The following is a 19,621-nucleotide window of genomic DNA, read 5'->3' as shown; positions in this document are numbered from 1 at the left end:
TTAAAGCTTTCTTTTTGAGAAAATAAGGGTGAGTTTCAGAGACGGGACTGTCAGGGGAAACTGTGGTTACAAGGGAAGGAGTCTAGGCTTTTCATAACCATCATATGAAACGTTATAAATAGGATCATTGTTTTTGGGGAACATAAGGGATATTGTGTTCGACCAGCCTTCTGACACCGATTCATCAGAGAAAATCGCGCTCTAGAAACAACGCGTTGTTCTAGAACGTTGTTTTAATTCTACCACAGCAGCAGTTCTATTCGTTTCGTTCGGAGTTTTTAGGAAAATATTATTTATCTCAGTCTGAACTGTACTGTACCCACTTATATGGACTGTACAGGTTACCCGAGAAGGTCAGGGCCAATGTGTTCAACTCAGCGCGACGGACAGAATATTTTAAGCAAACGCTGGGTCAAGCGACGCGGAAAGGAACGGACCAATCAGGAAGCTCGTTGGAATGCGTCGGGTAGCGGTGCGGCGGCGGCTGTGCGTCGTCATGCGCGGCAAGTTGGCAGAGTTTCCAGAGTTCATTCCGCTCGCGCCAGGGAAGCAGCGACAAGGCGGAAGTAGAGCTGGCTGCCTCAACTCTCTTCCAGCGATGGAGCAGGGGGAGTAGGGACCGAGAACCACCACATTAACCTCCTCCAAGCAGTCGCTACGGGGCGACGTGGATACCTCCCTCTCACCCAGTGAGTACGGCCTCTCTAAAGTATACCCAGTAAGTACGGTCTGTCTAAAGTATACCCAGTAAGTACGTTCTGTCCAAAGTATACAAAGCCAGGCATAATAAAGTAACGGATAATTTCAACTGACAAGCAGTCTGGAGGCGGATTTATCAATGCTATCAAATAAGCTAGCCCCTAATGCTAAAGTTTTTTTTGTACAAGCTAGCTAGGCGCTTGCTAAAAGTGGAATATACTTTCCGAAATTATTTCCGACCTTCTCTGACTTTTTCAGAGTTAACATTGATTGACAGTCATTCACATAGCTTTTGACGTAGCTCCTACATGTATCATAGTTAGACCTTGACCATGACTCTGTTCCATTACTTAACACATATGAGTAACGTTAATTGGACGAAGGCGTCTACAGTGGAGATTTGTTAATAAGAGCCCAGACGTTCGGTCTGAACATTAACACGCATCGCTTGCGGTACGGTTTTGGAAGCATAACCTTATCTTTCATATAAGCGAGACATACTTTTCTCAAAACAAAAGGTTAAATTGAAACACACCTTTTATAGGGTTAGGGTTGGTGTTCCCACAAGGTCATATCTCCATGTTACAGCTGTTTACGGAAGACCGACGGAAGCATGCGACATGCTCATTATCTCGCATGCTCCGAACACCTGTGTGTAACAGAAGGCCGCCAGAAACATGTTGTCACTGAAAGATACTGTCAGCTGCGACTGTAATGAAGCCGGTTAAAACAGCATACAGTAAGTGTATATTGTATGTGTTTTGCATTTGTGAAATTATTTTGTGATATGAAAGTACAGGGCTTTATGTTTCTAGAACCATATCGCAATCGACAATCGTTTCACGTTTAGATGGAGTATTTGGCTGTTTTTGCTGCAGAGATGGTCTACCTCTGGAAATAGCATAAGGTCCTTGGACCTTAAGGAGTGAAGGTATCAAAGCTAACTAGTAGCTAGATAAGCATTTGGTCAGTCTGCTAGTTTGACAGTCATTCGTTTTGCCCCAAGATTACTGGGGTGTAATCATTACACTGATTCTATAGCAAAACGTTTAGTCTCTTGCAAATGTTTTGCAACAGAAACCATTTACTCTATAGAGATAGATGACTCATCTTTGTATCTGTTGAGTTATAGTGTCTGTGACAGAATGGGCAGTGCCATTGAAGCTAAAGCTATCTCCATTTTAAAGTACAGTAAAACCTCAATTAATAGGGTAGCCCGGGTGTATATTTGCTTGACATTTGTTGACTGGTTTTGTGCTTGCAAGTTGGCCCTCAATGACAATGTCCATGTTAACAGTTTATATCCATGATGAGTCTTCTATCGATCTATGGTTTACTCCAAACGGAAAACGCGAACAAGAGTTTGTATTGGACAAATTTGGGTAGGTCCATTCCTGTTTAGTTCCTTTTTCTCTGTTTGCTTCCGTTTGGTTCTTAAACAGTTTCCATAATGAATACACCCCTTGTAGTCTGGCTAGATTTCTGGCTCCACCTCTCTTCCTGTCTTCGTGGCCATGATGTCTTGTTGGAGGGGACCTAGCTATATCAGGGGTGTCAAACTCTTTCAATAGAGTTTATGCAGGTTTTGTTGTTTCCTTTTAATGTTTCCGATTCAAGACGTAGACGACCAGGTGAGGGGAGTTCCTAACTAATCAATGGCCTTAATTGATCAAGGTCGCTGTTGTAAATGAGAACTTGTTCTCAACTAGCCTACCTGGTTAAATAAAAACATAAAAAAAAATCAAATACAAGGGAGGAGCGAAAACCATTAGACACTCGGCCCTCCATGGAATGAGTTTGATCTGGTAGTGCACTATATAGGGAATAGTGTGCCATTTGAGACAGATCCATTGTTTTATAACAGCCTATTAGCGAGTGATTTTATCACCATAACAACAGTGGTGGTTTTGCCTCTTGTGTTGTTTACTTATGGGTTAGCGTTTCGTTATTTTGTGCTCCAGTCAATCAAACATTGTTACCTCATTTACCTGTATTAGGTTACATCACCTGGTTGCATCACAAATGGCACCTCATTCCCTATGTAGTGCTCTACTTTTGAACAGGGCACTATGGTAAAGTAGTGTACTATATAGGGAATAGGGTTCCATTTTGGAAAGAAAAACTTTCCACTTCAGTTAGCGCTCCTGAGTGGTGCAGCGGTCTAAGGCACTGCATTTCAGTGCTAGAGGCGTCACTACAGACCCTGGTTCTATTCCAGGCTGTATCACATCCGGCTGTGATTGGGAGTCGGCGCACAATTGGCCCAGCGCCGTAAGTGTTTGGCCGGAGTAGGCCGCCATTGTAAATAAGAATTTGTTCTTAAATGACTTGCCTAGTTAAATAAAGGTAAAATAAAGAGATGTCAACAGGTTAGCTGTGTAGGTAAGGAGAGTAGGATGTATCATCATGAGGTTATCAGCCAGTCTGTGAAGACTTACTGAGGTAGCCGACCACAAGAGACTAACACTGGTCTCTCCTATCAAAACCATGTGCCTCTAACACAAACACACTCTCACTTTCTCTCACTCAAGCAGTCACTCACCAAATCACCGCCCTCACACTGCATGTAAACCCAAACCTGCGTGCCACAGAAACCAGCTGTGACAACTATTGATCTCTTCCTCTCTCAGATCCAGCTGTGTTCCGTTATTCACCATTTCTCCTCCTCCTTCCTGAGCGCTCAGCAACGGGCATATTCCTCTCCTTCACTTGACCGCATTCCTTTCTCCAGCCCCCTATCCTCTCTGCCACCCACTCATCCAGCAAGTGATTTCCATCTCTTCCTCTCTCCGTCTTTGTATCCCTCCCTCTCTCCGTCTTTGTATCCCTCCCTCTCTCCGTCCCTGTATCCCTCTGTACCTCCCTGTATCCCCCTCTCCGGCCCTGTATCCCCCTCTCTGGCCCTGTATCCCCCTCTCCGGCCCTGTGTCCCTCTCTCCGTCCCTGTATCCCCCTCTCTCTAGCCAGTGAGAGGAAAGGTAGAACTGTGCAATAATGACAGAGTAAAAAAACTCCAAACCAAGTGTGTCCCAAATGGAACCCTATTCCCTACATAGTGCACTGCTTTTCAACCCTATGGCCCCTGGTCAAAATAAGTGCCTTAAACAGGAAATATGGTACCGTTTTGGACACATCCTACAGTGTTTAGTAATCATTTAGTCTCTCCTAGACCAGAGGCAGATAGCATCAAGGGAGACGCCACTCCACAGTTCCCCTTACAGAGAAAATGTGTGTTTCCCTGGGGTCAAATACTATTTAAAATCATTTCAAATACATTATCTGGGCTTGATTGAGCTTGCCTGGCACAGTGGAACCAATAGAATAGTTGCAAGCAGTCAAACTCCACCCATCTGGGACTCCAACATGCTAGAGAGCAAACGCTAAAAGTCTTTGAAAGATTTCAAATAGTATTTGAACCCTGGTACGTATTCTACAGTATTGTAGTGTCTAGCCCTTGTTGCCTGTCTTGTAGCATTGCGTGACTCAGTAGTACAAGTGAGTGGGTGCATAACTGTGACAGAGGAACAACGGAACTAGTACCTACTTGTCTCTACCTTTTTTAAAGTCTGTTGCCCCTGGCAACCATGATGCAAGACATGCAGAGAACGGGTCATCTTGTCTGTACCACACACTAGAGGTCGACCGATTATGATTTTTCAACGCCGATGCCGATTACTGGAGGACCAAAAAAAGCCGATACCGATTAATCGGCCGATTTTTAAAATTTATTTTATTTGTAATAATGGCAATTACAACAATACTGAATGAACACTTATTTTAACTTAATATAATACATCAATAAAATCAATTTAGCCTCAAATAAATAATGAAACATGTTCAATTTGGTTTAAATAATGCAAATACAAAGTGTTGGAGAGGAAAGTAAAAGTGCAATATGTGCCATGTAAGAAAGCTAACGTTTAAGTTCCTTGCTCAGAACATGAGAACATATGAAAGCTGGTGGTTCCTTTTAACACGAGTCTTAATATTCCCAGGTAAGTAGTTTTAGGTTGTAGTTATTATAGGAATTATAGGACTATTTCTCTCTATACGATTTGTATTTCATATACCTTTGACTATTGGATGTTCTTATAGGCACTTTAGTATTGCCAGTGTAACAGTATAGCTTCCATCACTCTCCTCTCCGCTACCTGGGCTCGAACCAGGAACACATCGACAACAGCCACCCTCGAAGCAGCATTACCCATGCAGAGCAAGGGGAACAACTACCCCAAGTCTCAGAGCGAGTGACGTTTGAAACGCTATTAGCGCGCATAACGCTAACTAGCTAGCCATTTCACATCGCTTACACCAGCCTAATCCCGGGAGTTGATAAGTTTGAAGTCATAAACAGCGCAATGCTTGAAGCATTGCGAAGAGCTGCTGGCAAAACGCACAAAAGTGCTGTTTGAATGAATGCTTACGAGCCTGCTGGTGCCTACCATCGCTCAGACTGCTCTATCAAATCATAGACTTAATTATAACATAATAACACACAGAAATACGAGCCTTAGGTCATTAATATGGTCGAATCCAGAACAAAACGTTTATTCTTTCAGTGAAATACGAACCGTTCCGTATTTTATCTAACGGGTGGCATAAGTCTAAATATTCCTGTTACATTGCACAACCTTCAATGTTATGTCGTAATTACGTAAAATTCTGGCAAATTAGTTCGCAATGAGCCAGGCGGCACAAACTGTTGCATATACCCTGACTCTGCGTGCAATGAACGCAAGAGAAGTGACAATTTCACCTGGTTAATATTGCCTGCTCCCTAGGAGAGGGGATGACCTTGATCATTTATTGTTAAAACGAGAGGCTGCCTGGATCTTTAACTTAAAGACCCTTGCTCCCTTCGGTCTCAACGTAGACTTTGATCTGAAGCCATTCTTGTGATATTTGTGACTTTGTAATTGTTTGTAAGCTTGTGTAGTCTAAAATGAATCTATGATCGTATGCTATCCATTTGTTTTTTGTATGCTGCTCTTTGTATTCCATTTTAATATTTGAGAATGAACCAATGATATTAGGCCACTCTTGGCCATGATTACAGACACCTGTGTGTCTTTTGACACTATATAAACGAGTCATCCCGCAGGGTTTGTGATTATACCCTGATGAAGACAGCTTGGCTGTCGAAACGTTGGTAATTACATTTTTGCATCTGAGCTCCTAGAGTGTGCGGCTCTCCTTTATTTTTAATATTGCCTGCTAACCTGGATTTCTTTTAGCTAAATATGCAGGTTTAAAAATATATACTTCTGTGTATTGATTTTAAGAAAGGCATTGATGTTTATGGTTAGGTACACATTGGAGCAACGACAGTCCTTTTTCGCGAATGCGCACTGCATCGATTATATGCAATGCAGGACACGCTAGATACACTAGTATCATCAACCATGTGTAGTTATAACTAGTGATTATAATTGATTGTTTTTTATAAGATACGTTTAATGCTAGCTAGCAACTTACCTTGGCTTCTTACTGCATTCGCGTAACAGGCGGGCTCCTCGTGAGGCAGGTGGTTAGAGCGTTGAACTAGTTAACCGTAAGGTTGCAAGATTGAATCCCTGAGCTGACAAGGTAAAAATCTGTTGTTCTGCCCCTGAACAAGGCAGTTAACCCACCGTTCCTCGGCCGTCATTGAAAATAAGAATGTGCTCTTAACTGACTTGCCTAGTTAAATATAAAGGTGTAGAAAAAAACCCCGGCAAAATCGGCATCCAGAATTACCGATTTCCGATTGTTATGAAAACTTGAATTCGGCCCTATTTAATCGGCCATTCAAATTAATCGGTCGACCTCTACCACACACACACACACACAGCCCTCTCCAGTTTCAATTGGAAGACACCTGTTCCCTCTCCTCCACCCAGACATGGCACCCTATTCCCTACATAGAGCCTTATGGGACCATGTCAACAGTAGTACACTACATACAGAATGGGTGTTCAGGTACCACACCTGTGTTCAGGTAGGGGGAAGTTGCCCCTATACGCTGTTGTGTTGGGTCAGTTTGGCATTTTCCCTACTCCTAGTTAAAGATGGGACTGGGGTAGGTGAAGCTGACTCTAGATCTGTATTTAGTGGTAAACGACACCTAGAAGAGCTGGTAGCCCAGGGTCATATTCATTAGTGCAAACTTGTTGCAACAGGAAATGTTACGCAAAAAAACCCGGACATTCTTTCTTATTGGATAAGTTCAGTTTCTGTCTGTTTTCTTTTGTTTAGTGTCTAGTGAATACGACCCAGTCCTGGGGAGCCTTGTTCAGTCACTAGCTGGTTTAGTGTCTAGTGAATACGACCCAGTCCTGGGGAGCCTTGTTCAGTCACTAGCTGGTTTAGTGTCTAGTGAATACGACCCAGTCCTGGGGAGCCTTGTTCAGTCACTAGCTGGTTTAGTGTCTAGTGAATACGACCCAGTCCTGGGGAGCCTTGTTCAGTCACTAGCTGGTTTAGTGTCTAGTGAATACGACCCAGTCCTGGAGAGCCTTGTTCAGTCACTAGCTGGTTTAGTGTCTAGTGAATACGACCCAGTCCTGGGGAGCCTTGTTCAGTCACTAGCTGGTTTAGTGTCTAGTGAATACGACTCAGTCCTGGGGAGCCTTTTTCAGTCACTAGCTTGTTTAGTGTCTAGTGAATACGACTCAGTCCTGGGGAGCCTTGTTCAGTCACTAGCTGGTTTAGTGTCTAGTGAATACGACCCAGTCCTGGGGAGCCTTGTTCAGTCACTAGCTGGTTTAGTGTCTAGTGAATACGACCCAGTCCTGGGGAGCCTTGTTCAGTCACTAGCTGGTTTAGTGTCTAGTGAATACGACTCAGTCCTGGGGAGCCTTGTTCAGTCACTAGCTGGTTTAGTGTCTAGTGAATACGACCCAGTCCTGGGGAGCCTTGTTCAGTCACTAGCTGGTTTAGTGTCTAGTGAATACCACCCAGTCCTGGGGAGCCTTGTTCAGTCACTAGCTGGTTTAGTGTCTAGTGAATACCACCCAGTCCTGGGGAGCCTTGTTCAGTCACTAGCTGGTTTAGTGTCTAGTGAATACGACCCAGTCCTGGGGAGCCTTGTTCAGTCACTAGCTGGTTTAGTGTCTAGTGAATACCACCCAGTCCTGGGGAGCCTTGTTCAGTCACTAGCTGGTTTAGTGTCTAGTGAATACGACCCAGTCCTGGGGAGCCTTGTTCAGTCACTAGCTGGTTTCCATCTAATTTGCTGACAGATCTTCATGCAAATATTTAAACATCTGCATAAAGAAACATTTTTGCATTTTCCCAACAGTGGAGTTTCCTTCAAACAGACTTGTTGCTGTTAAAAGTCAGTGCATGATGACTTGGTGAACAAAATGTACTTTTAAACGTTTTATTTGGTACATGAAAACTTAAAGTTCAACGTGTTTCCATCACATTTTCACCTCCACGTGTTCTCTAGCCACAGCTGTCACATGCAGTGTGGTTAGGCTACCTACATTATGGTGTTATTATGGATACGAGCAAGAGGATTTTTTTTATTAGTCAAGCGGCAGTTTAGCATCAATCATCATGTCACCAGAATAAGACCCTGGATATTTATTGAAAGGAGCATCAAGCTCATCACCGTGCACTTTCACCACCCTGTGAAGTTCATCATGACTTATTTCATCTGTAGCCTAATAAACTGCATGCTGTCCTGAGTCATAGTGGGAGGCCCACACACACCATCATCACGTGACTCCATGTTTACTTCCATATGCTGGATAATAAACCAATATTTGCTGATAAAGGCATGTCCACCACCATCTCTCGCATAATACATTTTACAGGCTGCAGTATAACAATAAACAGTGGACAATATAGTGTTCAGCACCAGGCTGCAGTATAACAATAAACAGTGGACAATATAGTGTTCAGCACCAGGCTGCAGTATAACAATAAACAGTGGACAATATAGTGTTCAGCACCAGGCTGCAGTATAATAATAAACAGTGGACAATATAGTGTTCAGCACCAGGCTGCAGTATAACAATAAACAATATAGTGTTCAGCACCAGGCTGCAGTATAACAATAAACAGTGGACAATATAATGTTCAGCACCAGGCTGCAGTATAACAATAAACAGTGGACAATATAGTGTTCAGCACCAGGCTGCAGTATAACAATAAACAGTGGACAATATAGTGTTCAGCACCAGGCTGCAGTATAATAATAAACAGTGGACAATATAGTGTTCAGCACCAGGCTGCAGTATAACAATAAACAATATAGTGTTCAGCACCAGGCTGCAGTATAACAATAAACAGTGGACAATATAATGTTCAGCACCAGGCTGCAGTATAATAATAAACAGTGGACAATATAGTGTTCAGCACCAGGCTGCAGTATAACAATAAACAGTGGACAATATAGTGTTCAGCACCAGGCTGCAGTATAATAATAAACAGTGGACAATATAGTGTTCAGCACCAGGCTGCAGTATAACAATAAACAGTGGACAATATAGTGTTCAGCACCAGGCTGCAGTATAACAATAAACAATATAATGTTCAGCACCAGGCTGCAGTATAATAATAAACAATATAGTGTTCAGCACCAGGCTGCAGTATAACAATAAACAATATAGTGTTCAGCACCAGGCTGCAGTATAACAATAAACAATATAGTGTTCAGCACCAGGCTGCAGTATAACAATAAACAATATAGTGTTCAGCACCAGGCTGCAGTATAATAATAAACAATATAGTGTTCAGCACCAGGCTGCAGTATAATAATAAACAGTGGACAATATAGTGTTCAGCACCAGGCTGCAGTATAACAATAAACAGTGGACAATATAGTGTTCAGCACCAGGCTGCAGTATAACAATAAACAGTGGACAATATAGTGTTCAGCACCAGGCTGCAGTATAACAATAAACAATATAATGTTCAGCACCAGGCTGCAGTATAACAATAAACAATATAATGTTCAGCACCAGGCTGCAGTATAATAATAAACAGTGGACAATATAGTGTTCAGCACCAGGCTGCAGTATAACAATAAACAGTGGACAATATAATGTTCAGCACCAGGCTGCAGTATAACAATAAACAGTGGACAATATAATGTTCAGCACCAGGCTGCAGTATAACAATAAACAGTGGACAATATAATGTTCAGCACCAGGCTGCAGTATAATAATAAACAGTGGACAATATAGTGTTCAGCACCAGGCTGCAGTATAACAATAAACAGTGGACAATATAGTGTTCAGCACCAGGCTGCAGTATAACAATAAACAATATAATGTTCAGCACCAGGCTGCAGTATAACAATAAACAGTGGACAATATAGTGTTCAGCACCAGGCTGCAGTATAACAATAAACAATATAGTGTTCAGCACCAGGCTGCAGTATAATAATAAACAGTGGACAATATAATGTTCAGCACCAGGCTGCAGTATAATAATAAACAGTGGACAATATAATGTTCAGCACCAGGCTGCAGTATAACAATAAACAGTGGACAATATAATGTTCAGCACCAGGCTGCAGTATAACAATAAACAATATAATGTTCAGCACCAGGCTGCAGTATAACAATAAACAGTGGACAATATAATGTTCAGCACCAGGCTGCAGTATAACAATAAACAGTGGACAATATAATGTTCAGCACCAGACTGCAGTATAACAATAAACAGTGGACAATATAATGTTCAGCACCAGGCTGCAGTATAACAATAAACAATATAGTGTTCAGCACCAGGCTGCAGTATAACAATAAACAGTGGACAATATAGTGTTCAGCACCAGGCTGCAGTATAATAATAAACAGTGGACCATATAGTGTTCAGCACCAGGCTGCAGTATAACAATAAACAGTGGACAATATAGTGTTCAGCACCAGGCTGCAGTATAATAATAAACAGTGGACCATATAGTGTTCAGCACCAGGCTGCAGTATAACAATAAACAATATAGTGTTCAGCACCAGGCTGCAGTATAACAATAAACAGTGGACAATATAATGTTCAGCACCAGGCTGCAGTATAACAATAAACAGTGGACAATATAGTGTTCAGCACCAGGCTGCAGTATAATAATAAACAATATAGTGTTCAGCACCAGGCTGCAGTATAATAATAAACAGTGGACAATATAATGTTCAGCACCAGGCTGCAGTATAACAATAAACAATATAATGTTCAGCACCAGGCTGCAGTATAACAATAAACAGTGGACAATATAATGTTCAGCACCAGGCTGCAGTATAACAATAAACAGTGGACAATATAATGTTCAGCACCAGGCTGCAGTATAATAATAAACAGTGGACAATATAGTGTTCAGCACCAGGCTGCAGTATAATAATAAACAATATAATGTTCAGCACCAGGCTGCAGTATAACAATAAACAATATAGTGTTCAGCACCAGGCTGCAGTATAACAATAAACAATATAATGTTCAGCACCAGGCTGCAGTATAACAATAAACAGTGGACAATATAGTGTTCAGCACCAGGCTGCAGTATAACAATAAACAGTGGACAATATAATGTTCAGCACCAGGCTGCAGTATAACAATAAACAGTGGACAATATAGTGTTCAGCACCAGGCTGCAGTATAACAATAAACAATATAATGTTCAGCACCAGGCTGCAGTATAACAATAAACAGTGGACAATATAGTGTTCAGCACCAGGCTGCAGTATAACAATAAACAATATAGTGTTCAGCACCAGGCTGCAGTATAACAATAAACAATATAATGTTCAGCACCAGGCTGCAGTATAATAATAAACAGTGGACAATATAATGTTCAGCACCAGGCTGCAGTATAACAATAAACAGTGGACAATATAGTGTTCAGCACCAGGCTGCAGTATAACAATAAACAGTGGACAATATAATGTTCAGCACCAGGCTGCAGTATAACAATAAACAGTGGACAATATAGTGTTCAGCACCAGGCTGCAGTATAACAATAAACAATATAATGTTCAGCACCAGGCTGCAGTATAACAATAAACAATATAGTGTTCAGCACCAGGCTGCAGTATAACAATAAACAGTGGACAATATAATGTTCAGCACCAGGCTGCAGTATAACAATAAACAATATAGTGTTCAGCACCAGGCTGCAGTATAATAATAAACAGTGGACAATATAATGTTCAGCACCAGGCTGCAGTATAATAATAAACAATATAATGTTCAGCACCAGGCTGCAGTATAACAATAAACAATATAATGTTCAGCACCAGGCTGCAGTATAACAATAAACAGTGGACAATATAATGTTCAGCACCAGGCTGCAGTATAACAATAAACAGTGGACAATATAATGTTCAGCACCAGGCTGCAGTATAATAATAAACAGTGGACAATATAATGTTCAGCACCAGGCTGCAGTATAACAATAAACAGTGGACAATATAGTGTTCAGCACCAGGCTGCAGTATAACAATAAACAATATAGTGTTCAGCACCAGGCTGCAGTATAATAATAAACAGTGGACAATATAGTGTTCAGCACCAGGCTGCAGTATAATAATAAACAGTGGAGAATATAATGAATGAACATTTGCTCTTTTCCACTCCTTTTCTTTTTCCAATTCTCTTTCTCCTTTTACCCCCTGCATCTCTGGCTTCTTTCTCTGTCCATCTCTCACTCACTCACCCGTCCCTTCTTTCCCTCCCCCATGTCCATTATCTCAGGGTATAATTCGGAGCCGGAACGTGGTGGTCCTGATGATTCCAGTTCCATGAATTCCCTGCGGATCTCCGTTCGAGGCCTTCCCGCCCTGGCCTTCATGGCCTGCGCTGCCGCCGACCCCCGCTTCCGCCTAAAATGGAGGGCCATCACCGTGGCAACGCTCCTCGCCCTCACCCTGCTGCTCTACCTGCACCAGACGACGGGGGTCGGAACTGGCGGCAATGACTTCTTCGGCGGCGTCTCCTCTGACCGCTTCCATCACCACGGTAACGGGGCGCAAAGCTGGTGGACGAACAATGACAAGGAAGTAAACAATAATGGTAACCGTCAACCGGTGGCTGCAGTGGGATCCAACGGCGGCGTCAACTGGAAGAATAAACACTACAACAACACATATCCTCTCAGCCCGCCGGAGAGGATTGCGTCTGGGAGCATCCGGTACCGTATTGGGGTGATCGCCGACTTGGACATGGCTTCAAGGAGCACCAAGGTATTTAAATCATGCTTAAAAACCCACATTTCTGCTTTATCCGTAATTAGACTGTTTATGTTCTTTTTTCTTTTCTTTTTCATTTATTGCATTTTATATAAAACATTTTTTTTATTTTTTATTATAAATCTCCCCAATTTCGTGGTATCCAATTGGTAGTTACAGTCTTGTCTCATCGCTGCAACTCCCGTACGGACTCGGGAGAGGCGAAGGCCGAGAGCCGTGTGCCCTCCGAAACACGACCCAGCCAAGCCGCACTGATTCTTGACACAATGCCCGCTTAACCCGGAAGCACCAATGTGTCGGAGGAAACACCTTACACCTGGCGACAGTGTCAGTGTGTACTGTGCCCGGCCGCCACAGGATTCGCTAGTGTGCGATGGGACAAGGACATCCCTGCCGGCCAAACCGTCCCCTAACCCGGACGACGCTGGGCCAATTGTGCACCGCCCCATGGGCCGGCTGCGACTGAGCCTGGACTCGAACCCAGGATCTCTATTGGCACAGCTAGCAGTGCGATGCAGAGCCTTAGACCACAGCTAGCAGTGTGATGCAGAGCCTTAGACCACAGCTAGCAGTGTGATGCAGAGCCTTAGACCACAGCTAGCAGTGTGATGCAGAGCCTTAGACCACAGCTAGCAGTGTGATGCAGAGCCTTAGACCACAGCTAGCAGTGTGATGCAGAGCCTTAGACCACAGCTAGCAGTGTGATGCAGAGCCTTAGACCACAGCTAGCAGTGTGATGCAGAGCCTTAGACCACAGCTAGCAGTGTGATGCAGAGCCTTAGACCACAGCTAGCAGTGTGATGCAGAGCCTTAGACCACAGCTAGCAGTGTGATGCAGAGCCTTAGACCACAGCTAGCAGTGTGATGCAGAGCCTTAGACCACAGCTAGCAGTGTGATGCAGAGCCTTAGACCACAGCTAGCAGTGTGATGCAGAGCCTTAGACCACAGCTAGCAGTGTGATGCAGAGCCTTAGACCACAGCTAGCAGTGCGATGCAGAGCCTTAGACCACAGCTAGCGGTGTGATGCAGAGCCTTAGACCACAGCTAGCAGTGTGATGCAGAGCCTTAGACCACAGCTAGCAGTGTGATGCAGAGCCTTAGACCACAGCTAGCAGTGTGATGCAGAGCCTTAGACCACAGCTAGCGATGTGATGCAGAGCCTTAGACCACAGCTAGCAGTGTGATGCAGAGCCTTAGACCACAGCTAGCAGTGTGATGCAGAGCCTTAAACCACAGCTAGCAGTGCGATGCAGTTCTTTTATTCATCCGTTTGCTTGATAACTGTTTTACTCTGAAGCGTGTGGTGATTTTAAATGTACTCAAAAGAAAATGTGATTGGATTTGATGTTAATTCAACAAGCTTATTTTATTTTAAGGAGCAGACGTGTTTAGCTACGTCAGGGATTAATACAGTATTTCTTCATTTATCTTATGTTATTTTATTTTAGGAGTAGAATAAACAATTTCTCTTATGTCCTGTAGGGTCAGACGTGGTTCAGCGACATGCTAAAACAAAGTATTTATCTTATGTCCTGTAGGGTCAGACGTGGTTCAGCGTCATGCTAAAATAAAGTATTTATCTTATGTCCTGTAGGGTCAGACGTGGTTCAGCGTCATGCTAAAACAAAGTATTTATCTTATGTCCTGTAGGGTCAGACGTGGTTCAGCGTCATGCTAAAACAAAGTATTTATCTTATGTCCTGTAGGGTCAGACGTGGTTCAGCGTCATGCTAAAACAAAGTATTTATCTTATGTCCTGTAGGGTCAGACGTGGTTCAGCGTCATGCTAATACAAAGTATTTATCTTATGTCCTGTAGGGTCAGACGTGGTTCAGCTACATGCTAAAACAAAGTATTTATCTTATGTCCTGTAGGGTCAGACGTGGTTTAGCGTCATGCGGAGGGGCCACCTGGTGGTGTCTGAGAGTGGGGACAGAGTGGAGGTGGAGTGGGACGCAGACAGCCTGACCCTGGAGAGCCACCTGGCTGAGAAGGGACGAGGTGGTTTTAATTACTGTGGTTCCATCTATAATGGCACTCTCTTCCCTATTTAGTGCACCACTCGGTAGTGCAGTATACAGCGAATAGGGTGCCATTTGGGACTCGAACCGTGTTGTACCATTTATTCAAATGGCTTCAAAGATTTTTTTTTATATATCAGCATTTGTCACAAACTGCTTTTAAAGCTGGGGCGACCCAACCAAATTCACATAGAAATGCGTGTTATAGATCTGTAGTTCTCATTGAAAGCAAGTCTAAGAAGTGGTAGGTCTGTCCTATGTGCGCTATTTCTGTGCTTCCTGTTCTTAAGTTTTAGGTTCTCTACACTACACCTGCGTTTTGTCACAACTATTAGAATTGTAGCAACCAGGAAATGGCTGAGCGATTTCTGCATAGTGCGTCTTTACAGTAACCCGGCCTAGACCCCAAAGACTAAGCAGAAGAGGAGAATGGTTTAAACCAGGGGTTCTCAAACCTCTCCTCAGGGACCCCCAAGTCGTTCCATGTGTTTGATCTATTCCAGAGCTAGCACACCTGATTCAACTTGTCAACTAATCATCAAACCGTCAACTAGGTGAATCAGGTGAGCTAGTTCTACAATGGAATTGTGAAACGTCCGAGGTTCCACGAGGAGAGCTTTGAAAGCCACTGGTTTAAACCACTGTGTTGTGTTCTCTGCCTGGCTGCCAGACCACTCTGATTCTGCTCTCTTGCCAACTCCTTATGTAAGGAGTGGCTAGAGGGCAGAGACGGACTGGCAGCCAGGCTAGTATCACATAACAGTAGTTGGAATGTGTTCTCCTTTCTTCTGTCATATGAGAAGTATAAATCTCTGTGACTCTGTGACTTATTCCACATTTTATTGTGTTACAGCCTGAATTCAACATAGCTTTAATATATGTTTTTCCTCTCACCCATCTACACACAATACCCCGTAATGACAAAGTGAAAACATTTATTGAAAATGAAATCCAGAAATATCTTATTTACATAAGTATTCACACCCTTGAGTCAAGACATGTTAGAATAATCTTTTGCAGCGATTATAGCTGTGAGTGTTTCTGGGAAAGTTTCTAAGAGCTGTGCACAGTCTTTGCCTTCTTAATTAAAAAAATATTCAAGCTCTGTCAAATTGGTTGTTGAGCATTGCTAGACAACCAAGTCTTGCCATCGATTTTTAAGTAGATTTAATTCAAAACTGTAACTCGGCCACTCAGGAACATTAACTGTCTTCTTGGTAAGCAACTCCAGTGTAGATTTGGCCTTGTGTTTTAGGTTATTGTCCTGCTGAAAGGTGAATTAATCTGCCAGTGTCTGTTGGAAAGCAGACTGAACCAGGTTGTCCTCTAGGATGTTGCCTGTGCTTAGCTCTATTCCGTTTCTGGTTTATCCTGAAAAAGAACTCTGTCCTAAACAATTACACGCATGCCCATAACATGATGCAGACACCACTATGCTTAAAAATATGGAGAGTGGTACTCAGTAATGTGTTGTATTGGATTTGCCCCAAACATAACACTTTGTATTCAGGACAAAAAGTTAATTGCTTTGCCACATTTTTAGCAGTATTACTTGTTTAGTGCGTTGTTGCAAACAGGATGCATGTTTTGGAATATTTTTTATTCTGTACAGCCTTCCTTCTTTCCACTCAGTCAATTAGGTTAGTAATGTGGATGTTGTTCAACAATGTTGTTGATCCATCCTCAGTTTTCTCCTATCACAGCCATTCAACTCTTTAACTGTTTTAAAGTCACCGTTGGCCTCATTGTGAAATCCGTGAGCGGTTTCCTTCCTCTCCTGAGTTAGGAAGGACACCTGTATCTTTGTAGTGACTGGGTGTATTGATACACCATCCAAAGTGTAATGAACAACTTCACCATGCTCAAAGGGATATTCAATGTCTGCTTTTTATGTGTTCCCATCTACCAATAGGTGCCCTTCTTTGTAAGGCATTGGAAAACCTCCCAGGTCTTTGTGGTCGAATCTCTGTTTTAAATCCACTGCTCGACTGAGGGACCTTACAGATAATTGTATGTGTACAGAGGGGCGGCAGGTAGCCTAGTGGTTAGAGCGTTGGGCCAGTTGCTAGATCGAATCCCCCAGCTGACAAGGCAAAAATCTGTCGTTCTGCCCCTGAACACTGTTACTAGGCCGTCATTGTATATAAGAATTTGTTCTTAACTGACTTGCCTAGTTAAATAAAGGTTCAATAAATTAAAAAAAGGTGAGGTAGTCATTCAAAAATCATGTTAAAGACTATTATTGCACACAGAGTGAGTTCATGCAACTTATGTGACTTGTTAAGCACATTTGTATCTCTGAACTTAAGGCTTGCCATAACAAAGGGGTTGAATACTTATTGACTCAAGACATTTCAGCTTTTTATTAATTAGTAAAAATGTCTAAAAACATTCTTCCACTTTGACATTATGAGGTATTGTGTGTAGGCCAGTGACAAAACGATCTCAATTTAATACATTTTAAATTCAGGCTGTAACACAACAACATATGGAAAAAGTTAAGGAGTGTGAATACTTTCTGTACTTAATATTAATGAAGACTGCGCTGGGTGCATCATACTGACCGGCTGATCATCATACTGACCGACTGATCATCATACTGACCGACTGATCATCATACTGACCGACTGATCATCGTATTGACCGACTGATCATCGTACTGACCGACTGATCATCGTACTGACCGACTGATCATCGTACTGACCGACTGATCATCGTACTGACCGACTGATCATCGTATTGACCGAGTGATCATTGTATTGACTGACTGATCATTGTACCCCCAGGTATGGAGCTGTCGGAGCTAGTTGCGTTCAACGGTCACCTATACAGTGTGGACGACCGTACAGGAGTTGTCTACAGGATAGAGGGGAACCAGGCGGTACCCTGGGTGATACTGACTGATGGAGACGGGTCTGTCTCAAAAGGTCAGTGTGTGTGTGGGGGGGCTCAAAACAGAGTGGCTGGCCCTGAAGGATGTGTCTGTACGTGGGGGGGGTCTGGGCAAAGAGTGGATCACCATGACCATACTGTAATAACCTCTAACCCTTGACCTCTGTGTAGGGTTCACGGCGGAGTGGCTGGCGGTGAAGGATGAGTGCCTCTACGTGGGGGGTCTGGGTAAAGAGTGGATCACCAGGACCATACTGTAATAACCTCTAACCCTTGACCTCTGTGTAGGGTTCAAGGCGGAGTGGCTGGCGGTGAAGGATGAGTGCCTCTACGTGGGGGGTCTGGGTAAAGAGTGGACGACCACTACCGGAGAGTTCATCAACGACAACCCCCAATGGATCAAGGTGGTGGGTTACCGCGGCGACGTGGAACACGAGAACTGGGTACCGCGTTACAACGCCCTGCGCAGCGCAGCCGGGATTCAACCGCCAGGTGAGGGAGGGGGGCGGAGTCTAATACACCTGTCTTTAATCCTCTTGGTTCCTGGGAGAATGTATGACACACCCTTTAATCTTTCTGTCACGCTAACTCTCTCTGTTCCTCTGAAGATGTCACTTTCTATTGTCTTTCTCCGAGGCGACCTGATGCACCAAGTCAGTTGTGTGGAAAAACACTCCCTTGATCATCTCACACTTTCTCTCTCATATATCTCCCCTTTCTCTCTTTCTCCCGTCCAGGTTACCTGATCCATGAGTCTGCGGTGTGGTCCGACCGCCTCCAGCGCTGGTTCTTCCTCCCCCGCCGCGCCAGCTCCGAACGCTATGATGAGATCGCCGACGAGCGCCGCGCCACCAACCTCCTCCTCTCCTGCCCCTCGGACTTCCGCGACATCACCGTGGGGCACGCTGGACCGCTCCACCCAACGCACGGTTTCTCCTCCTTCAAGTTCGTACCGGACACCGACGATCAGATCGTACTCGCGTTGAAGTCGGAGGAGGACGCGGGGAAGATAGCGACGTATATCCTGGCGTTTACGTTAGACGGGAGGATGTTACTGCCAGAGACGAAGATAGGAGACCTGAAGTATGAAGGACTGGAGTTTATTTAAAATGGAGGGATGGGGAGATCCTTAGGAGAGACTGGAGAGGGTTGGTTGTTAGAACTTAGAAACAACACCTACCTGTGACCTGACACACCTGTGAAGTAGTGTGATGAGGTAGGAGAACTCTGTTCCAGGAAGGGTTAAGGTCCCAGTCATCACCAACAAGGTTGTCCAGAAAAATGACTAGTGTCATAAGATTCTTCACATGGGTAACTTCCTGCCCCCCAAAGGAGTCTGGGTAATGTAGTCCACCAAGTCTGAGGTTTTTACCAATCACATCAGATCTGACTGGTCAAAATAATTGGCTGCATATCTAAACGCAGCCGAAGAAGACCTAAGGTTGAACAGTGGTCAAACAACGGTCGTAAAAACTGACGCTCACAGGAACAAAAATACTAAAATTGACAGGGTTGTGTTCAGTAGGCACAAATCGGAAAGAAACGTTTTAAAACTGAGCATTAATTACCTGAAGTTGTCCAATAAGGCCAGTAATTTTGGGGGGTTTCTGTTTTTTTTTTTTTTTTTACGTTTGTGCCTTCTGAAGAGGACCCTTGTTTAAACTAACACTAACTCACAAATGCAAAACTTAGATGACGTTGGGTTGTCAACATTTGCCATATGTTGACCAGACTACTGAATAAGATGCATGATCTTCTTACACCAGCTGTTATGTTAATAACTTGTTTTCTCTCTTAAAACAGAACACCTCAGATTAAAATGTTCATATGTCATTCTG

At 43.4% G+C, this 19,621-nt stretch overlaps 1 protein-coding gene across 5 annotated transcripts; it reads left to right on the top strand.

Moving 5' to 3' along the window:
- Nucleotides 1-477: 477 nt before the first annotated feature.
- On the top strand, nucleotides 478-19,616 carry LOC120041437 (soluble calcium-activated nucleotidase 1-like). 5 transcript variants are annotated; one of them, XM_038986391.1, is made up of 6 exons: nucleotides 478-689; nucleotides 12,376-12,863; nucleotides 14,745-14,871; nucleotides 17,678-17,818; nucleotides 18,072-18,275; nucleotides 18,521-19,616. In XM_038986391.1, exons 2-6 carry the CDS (start codon nucleotides 12,423-12,425, stop codon nucleotides 18,889-18,891), a joined length of 1,284 nt encoding a protein of 427 aa, XP_038842319.1. In that variant the 5' UTR covers nucleotides 478-689; nucleotides 12,376-12,422; the 3' UTR covers nucleotides 18,892-19,616. The 5 variants fall into 5 exon arrangements, with proteins under 5 accessions (XP_038842319.1, XP_038842317.1, XP_038842320.1 ...); XM_038986389.1 differs by having other exon boundaries at nucleotides 479-718; XM_038986392.1 differs by lacking the exon at nucleotides 478-689 and adding an exon at nucleotides 730-747.
- The last annotated feature ends 5 nt before the right edge of the window (nucleotides 19,617-19,621 follow it).

Source organism: Salvelinus namaycush, unplaced genomic scaffold (assembly GCF_016432855.1).
Source record: "Salvelinus namaycush isolate Seneca unplaced genomic scaffold, SaNama_1.0 Scaffold467, whole genome shotgun sequence".
Taxonomy (NCBI): Eukaryota; Metazoa; Chordata; class Actinopteri; order Salmoniformes; family Salmonidae; genus Salvelinus; species Salvelinus namaycush.
Note: the sequence above shows the minus strand (reverse complement) of the source record. Positions and strands in the feature narration are given on the sequence as shown.